General features: G+C 41.5%; 1 protein-coding gene across 3 annotated transcripts in view; it reads left to right on the forward strand.

Moving 5' to 3' along the window:
- The window catches only part of ADARB2 (adenosine deaminase RNA specific B2 (inactive)), a 312,048-nt gene that overhangs the window by 250,489 nt on the left and 46,916 nt on the right, over positions 1-14,643 (forward strand). For all 3 annotated transcript variants that reach the window (XM_083822952.1, XM_083822950.1, XM_083822951.1), the window contains one exon: positions 14-128. In XM_083822952.1, the coding sequence (XP_083679078.1) occupies positions 14-128 (115 nt within the window). The remainder of the gene's footprint in view (positions 1-13; positions 129-14,643) is intronic.

The following is a 14,643-nucleotide window of genomic DNA, read 5'->3' on the forward strand; positions in this document are numbered from 1 at the left end:
CTGTGTCTTTCAGGACTTTGCAGACTCCGTGTACCAAATGGTTACACAGAAGTTCCAGGAGCTGACAGACAATTTCACTTCCATGCATGCACGCCACAAAACTCTTGCAGGAATTGTGATGACCAAAGGTAAGATATCCTCTCATTTATTTTCCTCTGGCATTTTTCATGACTAAGTAATACATTATTTACCTAGTCCGCAGTATTGAAGGATGCCTTTGCTCCCACACAGAAAAAATAAATAGTAATGCAGAGAAAAGACACATTAAATATTTACACCTCAAGTAAGTTCACACAAAAAATATTGGCAACAGAGGTAAAGATTTATTCATAAATATGTCCCTACATTGCTGTGTTTACAGGACAAAATGCAGACCTGTCTTATTTTGCATTTCCTAGTAGATGTTTTTTGTGGTTTGTTTGTGGTGTGGTTTTTTTTTTTCTTTTTTTTTCTTTTTAGTTAACAATAAAAAGCTGTATTATTTGTTAATTGCTTTTTTTAGATCTGGAAATACTGAGTTCTCTTTGTACAAGACCACTATAAACCTTATTTTGGACCAACAGTAAAAGCAAATCTCACCCCATTTCCTTCCCAAAGAAAGGAAACCCAGAGCATGCGTAGCTTTAATTCTGCTCTGCTCTAACCATGGAAAGTACTTACCAACAGGGCCACCATTTGACATTCACTCCAATTAAGATTTACCCGAAGGGCACATACCATACAGAAGTCTTTATCCGTTTAGTGAAACTGTTGCATAAATGGCCTTGGCTTCCTTGTGAGCACACCTCAGTTCAGGCACCTCCATATTTATGAAGATGTCAGCAGTGGAGATGCTGCCATAAAATCCCTTCTCACTCAGGTGTGTGGAGCAGTGGATTGAGCTTAGAAATGAGAGGATAAGTTCACGGGAGAAGTGTATGTATAATTCATCCAGGCTTGTCTTACCGGTTCCTTTCAACAATTACATTAGCTGAATTCAGTAGGAACAATTGTGAATATTGTGAGGCAACAGGATGGAGACAGGATTATCTGCTGTATCTTTTCCAACCACAGAGCCCAGGTACTGTTCTGTGCAGAATAAATTCTTCTCTCTGATGTGGAAAGAGTGAGCAATCAGATCCAAAAGTCAGAAGTAGAAAAGCTGACCTAAAAATATTTTCCACCTCTGGTTGAAAATGAACTGTTCTCAGGATAAATATTATGCCATTACAGATCATCCGTTTCCATTGATTGTTTTATGCATTACTTCAGGACTTGCAATAATGGAGGAGACTTCCATTTCTGATGTATTGTAAAAAGAACATAGTTCAATTTTTAGGTACTCCTTTGTGGAGCCAAGAGTTGGTGTCAATGATCCTTGTGATTCCCTTCCAGCTCCGGAAATTCTGTGATTCTATAATTCTATGTTTGTGCAAACACACAACACGGTCTATGAGCCCCAAGGGCCACAGGAGACATATTTAGTACCAAGAAAGAAAAGGGAAAGTCCCATTGACTGTGGGATGTGAAAGATGTACACTAGGCTCAGCCTACTAACTACCTTGTCACAGCCAGATTTCTTGACCATGGCACTCATCAGATCTAAACAGTGTTGTAATTTATTTAGAGAAGCTCTTTTCAAGCAGGAGAACCACAACAACAACAAAAAAAAGAAGTGTAAGCATGTCTTTTAGAAGAGGCTAAGTTACAAGACGCAAGAACTGTTGCTTTAATCAGTTTCTGAGGGGGGTCCTCAGCGTCCCTGTTCATTTTTTTTATACTCAGCATGTACTTGTCTGTAAGCATTTCACCTCATTCCGAAGTTGCCAAGGTACTGCACCAGCATCCTTTAGACCCAGGTGTAAAAACAAACTTGTTTGAGCCAATGCGGTCTCACTTCTCTCTCACTGAAGAAGCAGACACAGGAAGGAGAGTGTAAAGCCCCACATCCTAGGGAAAGAGGAGTCATCCAAAGGGGTCATAACTTTCAAAACTGCAGCTGTTGAGAGGATGCAGTGCTAGGGGGAGGAAGGAGCATATCCAGACCCCTGCCAGTCCTTCTGGCCAGCTGGGGCTATCTGTGCCTTGTCTTTGGGGAAAAACTGAAAGAGTCCTCCCACTGTTTTTTTAATGAGCCACATGTCTTTAGTGGGATTTTGCACATTTTTATTTCATATTTATTCTTAGTCAGCATTAAAGCAAAGCATAATTGTTCTTACGTTCATAACCCATTTTCCTCAAGGCTTTTGTTTTAACTCTGAATTCCCTTTTATGAATTTCCCCAATCTGTCAGCCATCCAATTTGTCAATATCTTCCTGGTCTTGTGGAGCCTAAAAAAGAAACTCACAGCTATAATGTGATTCATAGAAGATGCAAAGCTAGAAACAGCCTTTTCTTCGTGCATTTTCCAGGAAGATCTGAGTTCCTTCCAGCGTGAGAATGTCTGCCAGCCATGGCAAGACGAATCATTTGCCATTTGTGTCATTTTCTGTACTGAAGTTGTAGCAGTGTGGTCTGTTCCCCACTGTCATCCCCAGAGGGAGCAAGGATCTTGACGTGCTCTGTTCAAAGATGGCACAGACAGGTTTTCCACATCAAGCACTCAAATAAGTACAGATTTCCCGTGTTTTTAACATAGAACTTGGCAGAAAACCCTTAGATCTCTGCAAACAATATACTAATGGCATCAATAAAAACAAATCTGGTAATGTCTTGTTGTGTTTGGTATCATGCACAACTACTACAGTAAAAAAAATTGATTTGTTTTTGCCTTCATTTCAATTTAATGTCATCGTGACTAGAAACAGATTTATCTGTGCTTGTAGAGTTTTCAGACAAAGCTGGTAAAAAGCACATTGTGATTCTGTGATAACTGCTGTTGAGATAATACAGAAATCTCTACAGAGAAAACAGAAGTGTGCTAGATTGGTTTTCTTTTCCTGAACTCTGACATTTTTTCTGCCATTTCAGTTTCCCAGGGAAACCAAAGAGAGCTACATTTGGGCACTGTAATTGACTTATGCTGTAGCACCCAGGGCATATTCCAAAGCAGGAAAAAGAAAAAAACTTTAGAAAATTATGTTATTGACTGACTGTGAATGTTCTCGAGTAATAAATTGCCAGTCAGAAAAGCATGGCAGTTCAATGTATTTACATATGCTTTGCTCTGAATTTTTATGAAATTTTAAATCTCAATACATTTTTGTGAAAGTAAGTTTTCAAAACATTTGGTTAGTAGATATCAAGACAATCTTTGAAAACCTCTGCCTAGAATTAATGCCTAAGAGCAAATTATCACATCGGATACTAGTTGATGCAATGTTATCTGACGTAATATAGCAATTGAAACATAATAATAAATCAACAACAAACATAACAGATCTGAACTAAATGTTTCAAAACAAAAAGATAGAAAGGTTTAAGTAAATTATTTAACAGTACTCCGACTGTAATATATTTAGTACCTGCCAGCCCTCTAACAGATTCTTCTATCAAAAAATATTTGATTTACTCTAGGAAAAAAATGTTTGAAAAGTAAGACACTGCATTCAAATCTTCCCTGTATAGCAAGCCATATTCCCACATATCCAAGCAGAATAATATCTTGGAATAAGTGGAATATCTCCAAGTAGAACAATAAGTCTTCTTGCAGTTGTAACATAATATTAATACAAGGACCTACATTTTATTGTGTACGGACTATCCACAGTAGTTCTGACTTCTCTGAAGATATAATGGGTTTACATCTGGTAAACTATGGTCATTGGTTCACCTGTGGGAAAGACAGTCCAGACCACATCTCAACAGCCACAAACCATCATCAGCTCAGAGCACGCATATCCATGCATCTGTACTTGTTGCAGTCAAAAGGGACTTAAATGTATCTCCCATTTATTTGTCCCCTACGTTCACTAGAAACTCTTTCAAGACAGGAAGAAGCAGATTTCATTCCGTCAAAGGGTTAAATTCTGGATTCCAAAACTGGAGCCACAGCTTTGAAACAAAATCTTAAGATAAGACAATGTAGACATATATATACCTTGTTTGTGATGTTAGTGAGGTTTTCTCTGAAATTTCAGCTGTGAGAGTCAAACATGTAACTGAGAAAAATATTGTGCATGAGACTAGATCCTCAGACTTTGGCTTTCTGTTTCATATTCAGATTTTCTTGTTGCTGCTAAGCAGGCATATCTTTAAAAAAAAAAAAATCTCAAAAATTCCCTAATTCTTCTACTTTTTATATGTCTTGTTTACAGCCTAAGGACCATAGGAGCATAGGGTCCTTCAGCTCAGATGGGTCCTGATGCTCTCAGGACAGTGTCTGTGATCCAAGTGTTTATACCAGCTTTTTTCCAGTACACCCAGGGACTGTGTTTTATATTTTGAAGCTGGCAATCCTACAGGACAGAAAGACAAAGACAGTAGGCACAGTAATGGGAGGAAAGGGCATTGGGAAATGCTGATGACAGGCCACCAAAGGGGACATATTTCATTTCAGAGTGTGTAGCAATAACGGCTGGACATAGCATTTCTTGCTGTCACAGATTAAGGTAACCTACCAGTTCCCTCTTCTCCTATGTGATTCTGCCTCTCAGGCACAAGTTAGACATCTTATTTTGATCCATAGGCCTGCTTTACCATTTTCCTAGTGAAGTTTGCAGGGAGAAATAAATTTATTATTATTAGGACAGTTATAACAGTTGGAAAAAATAGAGGGCAAACAAGCTAATATTTTCTAACACAAGCCAGCAAACGTACCACAGCACTCTCATGTACCATCATCCCCAATGCATGAAGTCAGGTTATCAGATGGAAGGAGGACAAGGAGCTGCTGGCCAGAAGCAGCTCTTCCAGGGCTCAGTGAAGTGCATGGCCCCACCATGGCTCTGGCCCAGCCAGGTCGGAAGGATTTACCAGCACACGGGTAAATCCTCGAGGAGAGAGGGCGGACAGTGCTGCCCATCGGAGCTGGGAGGTTGGAAGCCCCAGTCCAGGGCAGCAGGGGGTGGGAGTTAGAAGTGGAGCTGCACACAAAGTGCTGTGATTTAAAGGCCGGCGACATTCACAGTGTTTATTTATACCCTAACAGAGTTTGGCTTTGCCAGTTCTGAACAGATACGGGCACACATTTGTGCTCTACATGAAATCACCGGACATGGTGAAGAAAAACTGCCACTCGTTGCAAGGATGATGATTGCTGAGGTTCTTTTTGCTCAAAAACCCTCCCATAATCAGTGTGGACAAAATGAGGCTGCTATTTAAACACTATTTTCCCATTTGTGTTTGACAAATCTTAGCAGTTTAAATACTGATAGGAACTTTCTGTCATGCTTTCTGTTAAAAATGAAGCACTAAGAAAGTTCATTCCTTTTCACAGGAGCATGGCATTCATAGAAAAAGGTTATAAGTTGATTTTTCACTTCAATTTTCTCTTTTCTATCCTTTTTTTTTTTCAGGCTGACAATCATTTTGATATTAAAAGCAAACTAGGAGGTCTTTTCAGTTATCTTGTATGAAATAAAGATGAACTGGACAAAAGAGCCCTAAATAGCGATTTCACGCTGTGATAAAAGATGGCAAATTATCATCTATACCTCATGGAACAGATCTTCATAATTGCTAAGTGGAATAACAGAAAAAAGTAAAGTTGACAATATGTCTCCATGGATCTTTACAGTCATATTAAGATTCATAAAGCCTGACACCTAAGTACAATCAAGAATATTGATGGGCAATTGATTTCTGCTCCTTAGCTTAAATAGGAAGTTGGAAACTGGTAAAATACAGGAGAAAATTCAGGCCCTATGTAGAGTATCAATCTGCTCCATCCCCAATTGAATTCAAGTAGCCAAAAAACATTTAGAGCAACTGTGACTAAGAATCATATTAGAAGGGCAGGTGCCTTCAAGGAGAGAGTCACGGGAAGAACTTAGGGTCTCCAGTCCCATTTGCACAGTTAGATGGATGCTAGGAGCCCGTGTCCCACTGAGACTCGGGGTTTCAGTAAGGTTTAGATTCCTGACATGAAAAACGGGTGCCCAAACTGCTGACTTGCTTTTAAAATTCTCATGAGGTCCCTTCAGTTTCTGTTGTCTGATGTTCTTAAGGAGGTGGCTCAAACTCATTTGACATTCTTGGGAACATTACCTGCTGCGTACAGGTGCCCAAGTGACACATCACTACCAGTTTTCTTGAACCATTTTAAAATAAGTAAATACCTGCCTAGTTAGAAACCACGTATGTCACTCTGTTTCTCTGAAATTGTTTTTTCTCTGGTTAGAAGCCTTAAGCCAATGATCTTCTGATTCTCCGTAGGTAACTTTGAACTCCATAAGAGCATCCTTGTTCCACAGTTGCAACTCTATTCCTAAATTGTGTGATGTGGACCCACAATGGGTAGACTGGGATCTCTGTGGCCCAATGGATTTGGGTTTCCAAATTCCAGCAGGTCCAAAGAACAGTCTGAGGCTTTGCAGTTAAAACTGCAGCTCCAGCAGTTTCACCACTTCTTTCAAAATGTGGGTTGTTTTGAAAGGGAAAACACTGAAAACACTGCAGTCACTCCCCTGACAAGAGTGACGTTGGGTGTCTCTCCTTCTTGTCTGTTAAATTGGTGCTAAGGAGCAGAAATAGCTCAAGACATACTGACTTAGAGACAGAAAATATAAGATGGGTCACAGATGCGTAGCCTGCTGTACTTCCCCAAAGTAGGAAAAAATGGGTGGAAGGTCATCTCAGACATATAATCAGGCCTGATTATATATTTTACATTAAACAGAAATTAGAAATATATACGCACCAGCTGGAAGTACAGAACCAGGGCTTCCCTTTTCAAGGTGAGCGCCCCGACCAGTACATCGCCCAGCCCCTCCTCGCTGCTGTGCCCTAACCTGCCTCTGTCCTCTTATCCGTTCGGTAGCACAGATCCAACAAGAACAGGAGAAAATGCCCACAGCTTTGAGAAGGGAATCGAACCCCCACTGTCCACCTGCTGCACAGGCTGTGGGTGCCTTCAGCTCTTCCTTCTGGGCAGCTCCAGTGGCAAACATCTTCCTCTGCACCGTGCCCACTGGTTGCTCTGGTTCCCATTGCAGAGCAGCTAGTTCTTTGCAGACCCTCAGCCTTTTATCCCAAATCATTAACAGTCTCTGGACCTTTAGGTTCTTGTTGCTTAAGGGATTTTTCTGACTAATGTACTAAATGTACTAAAGTACTAATGGTACCTCTCAAAGCCTGGAGGCAGGCGAGGCCCTGGTTGTGTGTCACACATTGTTGCATCAGCCTCTAGGTGATAGTATTTAATATAAAACATGGAAAAGAGAAATAGACACTTCTGGTCCATTCCTGCACGTGTGAGGCAAGGAGCTGGAATGTGCAGATTTTTATGCTGCTCTATGAAAAGCCAAACTGGAAACTGTCCCAGTCCCATTACAAACAGTGCATCTGATCCCAAAACCAGGGAGGTTTCTCGGGTGAATAAAGGCTTAGTGACATCAGCCATTGCTTTTACTTTGTGACCCAGTAAAACAGATAGGAAGACTGAAATGCAGGTATACTTAATAAAAAAAAAGATTTGAGAATAAGTTCCTCCTGTACAAAATCCACATTCAGGAGTTCATCATTTCTCATTCTAATTAAGGATCTCACTAGCACATAAGACTGTCGATTTATTTAATGCTTAAATATTAGTGGCTCAGAATTTATTAGAGAAACACAGATATCAGTCAGCACTGAGGACTTAGCAAGAAAAGTGCAATTCAGTCCTGTTTTAAAATTAGGAATTATCTGTAAGCATCTACATAGCTCTGTTCCCGAGCAGAAAACTGGAGCTCATACTCACATGAAAGGATTGCCAGATACCATTGATTCTGCTGCGATTAATTTAAGTTAGACGAAAATCTTGTGGACTTGATATGGGGATGAAGCATGCAGAGGCTTGGGCTGTCTGACCCTCCTCTCCCTCCATATTTCCAAACCCCAAAGGGGGAAGGGAAGGGAAGGGAAGGGAAGGGAAGGGAAGGGAAGGGAAGGGAAGGGAAGGGAAGGGAAGGGAAGGGAAGGGAAGGGAAGGGAAGGGAAGGGAAGGGAAGGGAAGGGAAGGGAAGGGAAGGGAAGGGAAGGGAAGGGAAGGGAAGGGAAGGGAAGGGAAGGGAAGGGAAGGGAAGGGAAGGGAAGGGAAGGGAAGGGAAGGGAAGGGAAGGGAAGGGAAGGGAAGGGAAGGGAAGGGAAGGGAAGGGAAGGGAAGGGAAGGGAAGGGAAGGGAAGGGAAGGGAAGGGAAGGGAAGGGAAAAGACTTGCAAGCACAGCAGTGTCTCCTTCCAGGTTCCTCAGAAGCAAAGCTGATGGGGTTTATCCTTTCTGTCTGCTAAGGGGAGGAGAGAAATGGACCATGGAAATGAGAACTGGAAGAGACCACTAAGTCATCCAGTCCATTTCCCTGCAAGTACAAGATGGCTCCCCGTGGTGCATTCCTGAGTGCATTTTCTGTTCTAGATTTAAATGAATCAATTAGCAATGGAGATTTCAACACTACCTTGGGAAACCATTCTAGTCTAATAGATCTCATTGTTAATCATTCTCACCAGTTATTCAGGCTGTCTTTTATTTTCTGCAGTTTCATCGCAGGTCTTCAGTCTTACTGCCCTAAATTGTCCATTTGGTACCCACCTCTCTCTGATACCCACCTCTCTTTGGTACCCACCTCTTAGCACCCTTTAGATACATGCAGACACTGATACTACTTTCACAGGCGTCACTTAGCAAAGGTTTGTGCATTTAATTTTTGCACTCTTTCCAGCTGGGTCACTCTCTTCAGCAGTTTTACCCCTGTTTTCTGATTCATCTCCACTTGGGCAACCTCCTCCCCATTCTTTTCTGGGCTGGGAAATCTTCTCTGTGAAGGAGACTTACTGTAAAGACCTGCATAGGCGTGTCTTGCAAAATGGATTAAGTCCTTTTTCAGGCACCTGAAGATCTGACGGAGCAGTTCAAAACTGCCTTGTGTCAGAAAGGAATTTTACATTTACTTTTACATATCCTGAAGTATTGATGACAGGAAAAGAAATCCCTGCACAACTCCAGCATTTCAAAATCTATATTCCATTTACACCCCTAAATATCTTTAACCTCGCTGCTAGCACGTGCTGTACTGCTAATATTAGCTAGCTGCGTAATCGTCTTTGTTCGGACTTCAACTGTTGCGGTCTTTGTGGCTGGCAGATAAATGCATACTGCCAACAGCTAAATGCATGTTGTTTATCGTGCCTGCCCCTGCAGGGCTCATGGACCTGCCTTGGGGTGGTCGTGCACCCATGGCACATCCCCAGGGACAGCTTTTCCAGCGCCACTGCACTTTCATAGTCTTGACTATCTCCTATTACAAAGCTAAAGCCATTCAAAGGATGTAGTGGAGCTGCCAGGGAAGGAGACAAAAGAAAATAATACGGGACTTGTCAGTGCTATGTAGCATCAAAAAATTTTCCTTCCCTAAACAAACCTGAAATGGAAACCTGAACTTATTCAGCTACGAGTAGAGAGTATTAAAAAAAAAAAAAAAAAAACCTCCTCTGTGATCAGAGCTCTATTAAGCTGCCTCAAACATTATTCCAAATACACTTTTTTTGCAGATAACAATAGACAATCCTTTTGACTGATTTGTTAAAAAAGGTAAAGATAGAACATAAAATTATTGCTTATCAAAGAGAGAAGCAGCACCATTTAAAATAATATGAAATTGTACCCCATGAATTATTCACAAGGGCTGATGTTACACTATCATTATTTCTGGATTTCCTTTTCACTGCACAGTATTTCGTGTCAGTTGTTTCCAACCCAATAAAAGAGGTGGAGTTTTTTTAATTAATCACACCTGATTTTTCTGATTATTTTTCCTAATTTAAAATGAATATATTCCAAGCAGCAAGTTGTCTTCACGGTGTCAAGTTGAAAAGAAGATAGATTTCATTATCCCTAACAGGGTCTAAAACATGCAGTAAAATAGATACATGCACAGTGACTGGTGTTTCTCTCCGTGTTATGCCAGCTGCTGAGAAATCAAAGTGTGATCCCAGTCGTACGCTGGCATTAGCAGTTGCAAGCTCCATCCTGTTCAATGTGAATTAAGCCCACTGAGCTCCACAGAAGTTCTCCAACATACAGCAGGTGCGATTCAGATTTCATACCACTGAATACTGTCTTCTGATTGCACATAACAGTCAACACCTCTTGCAATTATCCGGTGATTTTGATTTTCCTTTTCCAACACATAACTATGCAGGGCTACAACTTCTTTTTTATGGAAGACCTTAATGATTGTAGCACGCTAGAAGTGAGAGTAACTCTATTAAAGTCAGCTGAAACACCAATTAGGCCAGCCAAAACTCTGCCTCTCTGTTTTTATTGGTAGAGCTGTGTCAGAAAACAGATGGGTGTAGACAGTTTGCATTTATGGCCACGGCTGAGCTCATCACTGTAGTCCAGAAGATGTTAGCCAGTTCTCCATATCCAACTTATTTGCTGAGCAAACCTACATTATTTTTTTTTTCTTGTTTACTGCTTCTTCTGTCAGCATCTTTCGGAACCATTTACGTTGCAAGCTCTGTGGCTGCAAGACTGATGTTATGGGAGATCATGTAGGGAAGACAGCATTATTTGCTTTATTTTCGTAGTACTCCAACTCAACAATACGGCAATCTATGAATATATTAACATTAACAGAAAAAAATTATCCTTAACTATTAGGGGGGGAAAAAAATAAAAAACTACCTCAGAAAGTTCAAACATCAGAAAACAAAATCTTAAAAGGCACCAGATTTCTTTTGCTTGCCCTCTCATGATTTGGGAAGTCTTGATTCATGCATGAATGCATGTAATAAGAGAAATCTTACCGCAAGCAGCTGTCTGCTGTACAGAAAACTACACTGCTGCTGGCTGTCTACAGGTCTTCAGAGCTCATGATGAGAAAGTGTCAGTACTGAGGTGTAATTCAGACTATCCAAATGCAAATATCTAAAATAGGCCAGATGAATCACCTCCCAGGAAAGTTTCTCTCCCTTGACTGTAAAGAGAGTCTGCAGCAATTAGCCCAGCCACAGACATCTAAACTCTAGTTATCTGGAATAGATGAAATGAATCCCACCGCTGGTGTCAGCAAACTGAAAATGGCCTGTAATGAAACCAATTTGTTTTTTAACTGCTCAGCTATGATCTGAAAGTCTGGAGCGTCACTGACGCCAAAAAATTTAGTATTAGCAGGGTCGAGGTCGCCCCCAACCATGAGAGGGGACCCAGCCTTCCTGGCCTTCAGGGGGCTCGAGGGGGGCTCAGGCCTCCAGCAGAGCACCAGAAGGACTCATTACCTCCCCACACCATGAGACTGGACCTGTCAGCCGAGTGGGTGAGGCATTTATGACTGTATTTTTGTTCTATAATGCAACTAATTAATTGGCATCGTTTGGGGGAATAAAAGGGGGAATAAAAATTCCTTTCCTGCTCTCCCAGCTGTCCCTGTGAACACGGCGTTAGCTGGTCCCCAGCCTGCACACTGACACAGCTCCCCAGTTCCCTTCCTCTGCTCCATTTCCTTTTCAAATTGAAAACTATTAGGAGGCTTTAGGCAAATAATAGAAACCTAATGCAGGTGCCTGTTATAAATCGTTCACTAGTTACTTTTAACCTAATGTCTTCTCAAACATTACTTCTCGCAAGGCAGCGAGGGAAAAAAATGCTTCAAGAACTCTGACAATCAATGGGTCAGGAGTTAAGGTCACAATAATGTAGCCCATTTCTTCTTGTTTGTCAAATGACTTGAACACAGTGAGAACCCTGGGTCTTTAATCTGAGGTTGGCTTCCCTCAGTGAGAATGTGGATCTTGGCAAGAATAATCCTCCTCTAGGATCATATCCTGATGCACTCCCTGAAGCAGGGATTGTAGCACAGGGCCGATGGTGACAGGATTAGGTGACAGTGCTAGGATTTTGCCACACCCAACGCTTTCTTAGGCATAACTTGAAGATGTGCTCTGTCTAGGTCTGCCACGCGTTAGAGGTTAAATTAATCAGTGTTTAGGAGGCAGCTTGACTCTCGTAAACAGAAACCCCCTAAGAAATCTGAAGTATTCTGAAAGCAAAATAAAATAGGAAGTAAATATTAACAACAAGTTAGTAATGACATTTTTATGTAACATAGAGAAATGTATAGAAGTGCCTATTAATTCTGAATCACTGCAGAAAGTATGTAGGCTCAAGAGCTGGAAATGATGCCTACAATGCCAATGTGTTCAGTTTGTGTTAAAAATTTGGCTGCATCAACTGGGCATCATATACCTTATTCTCACAGACAAATTCCCCCTATGTTCATTGGAAGTAATATCAAGCATTTGACAGGGGATAAACCTCCAACTCTATGTACACACTTGAGATAAGGCATGCAAGAGGACAATCTGTTAGCATATATGCCCACGAACACGGCAGGCTGTTGGACATATTTCTCATCATGCAGGGTACCCTCACATGCAGTGCTGAATGGTGGTATATTGGTCACAGATCACTTTCCCCATTTGGCTCCCCAGTGAGGTGTAAATATTTCAGAGCTAGTGCATAAGTCATTTACCCCTGTGTTTTGGAGAGCCTTAGTAGTGAGACGTAACTCTTGGGTATTTCTGAGCACGGAGGAACACAGATAATATTCTCTGTCATTGTAAATGGAAAATACATGGAGACTTTTAGTGTTTAATGCTCAGACCAGTTCTGTAAATTCTTGGAAACTGCTGCCTACAGCCCCAGGCACCATCAAAGTGATGCTGAGCAAACATGTGCACCTTGCCAGGACTGGCTGACACCCCAGGCTGTGCCCACACACAGCTACCTGCTGGGCCCTGTGTCACTGAAAGCCAACATATGGAGCTAATGTCACCCTAAAACAAACATCCCAAGCAAACTTTGCTATCACGGTGTGTGTGGGCATTGTAATAGCAAACAACATCAGAGGCATTCGTACCACAGCAGCATCAACAAGTACCGGGTGACTCCGTAAGACTGTTTCATTTGTGAACAAATCTAAACCTCACAGAAAACACCGAGCACGCTAATCACCTTGCACTCATGCTAGAAGAGATAATTTATGGAAAAACAAATGTTTGAAATAATGAAAGTCATCCCACAGAGCACTGGACTGATGGGGGAGGTGGGGGGTAGGTGAGTAAAGTACCCCCCCAGATGGTGCAGAGCCCGGTGCATTGACTGCGAGGTGAAGGGGGAGAAGGGGAGGCACGTTAGGGGCATACTTCAGAAGGCGAAAGAAGCAGAAAGTCAGGATAAAAAGAGAAAGAAGCAGCTGGTGTCAGTGCCCTGAGGAGTATTGATTTGGTCTCCTCAGGTGCGGGATAGCAGAGGGAGGGCTCATGGGTTTCTGAATCAGGGAACTGTCTCTAGCTGGTTTACTTCTACTGTATGGGGGAAAATAAGATTCTATGGACATTTCTGAGTAAATAAAATAGCACCAAAAAATAGCCGAGTCTTGTCACGAACCCTCCGACCAAGGAAACCACTATGTATTGTTCAGAAAAGTGTAAGCCAGTCTTTGAGATGCAGAGCAGGACTCAGACACCTTTGTTGCAGGCAGTGCCTCATGAAATGCTTGGTATTAACCCATGCAAAGGACACAGCTAACTAGACTGACATCAATCTGATCTAAACCCATTATTTTTCTCATGAAGGCAGTGCCCCTAAAGCACCAAAGCAATTCTTATATACGAGAGTATAAATACCTTTCTTTGTATGGACGGAGCCATTTGTCCACCTCACCTTCTTATCAAGTAATAAAAGCAGGATTCTCTGGGTTTTCTAGACTGTGAGCTCTTCTAATAACGAGAGATGAAACTACAGACACAGGTAAACCATGACGTGCACTTTGTCACTAAGACCTAAAACAACTTCTGTCTGAGACTGCCATGACCAAAGCATCAGGTGTGATTAACTGAACTTTTTCACACCACGTACACCTCACCCACAAATGTCACAATGCTGCCATGCCATGATACTACTGAACCTTTTGGACTACAATGTAGCTCTCATATTGGTATAGGCATGAGATAATTTTGGAGTCATCTCCTATTATATACATTAAGCATGGTAACCACTAGTACCAGTGCTGTGTTGAGATTATGTATCATTAGTTCTATTTACAAACTGGGACATTATCAGCAACACCAGGCCTTTAAGTTTAAAATACTCGTTTCTTCTCTGTTCTGCTGTTTTCTCAGATCAAACCTATGGGTCTTATGAGAGAACATGGCCCCAAGCATGGTGCTTCCTATGCAGAAAAGTCTCTGCTTTTTTTTTCTGCCACTCAATAGACTTCATCATTAGAAAAATAAAGATTGCTGACTCTATAAAATTATTCCTAAAGCTTTTTTACAGCTAAAATAAGATCACAGAAATAAGAACAAAGCAAGAGCGTGTATGGATTCAGTATTCATTCTCCAGTAAAATGTGTTGAAGTCAGAAGCATTTAGCCCGTGGTGAGATTTTTTTTACTCACTCTATGGTGAAAACTTTGAGGGCTTCATTTGTTTGCCTAAAGGCAGGCATCTGTTTCCACTGAGTCACCTCATGGATTTCCATGTGAGACAACTGTGGAGGGCGCAAAACCGCCTGGACACCCC

Source organism: Anser anser, assembly GCF_964211835.1.
Source record: "Anser anser genome assembly, chromosome: 2".
NCBI classification, from domain to species: Eukaryota; Metazoa; Chordata; class Aves; order Anseriformes; family Anatidae; genus Anser; species Anser anser.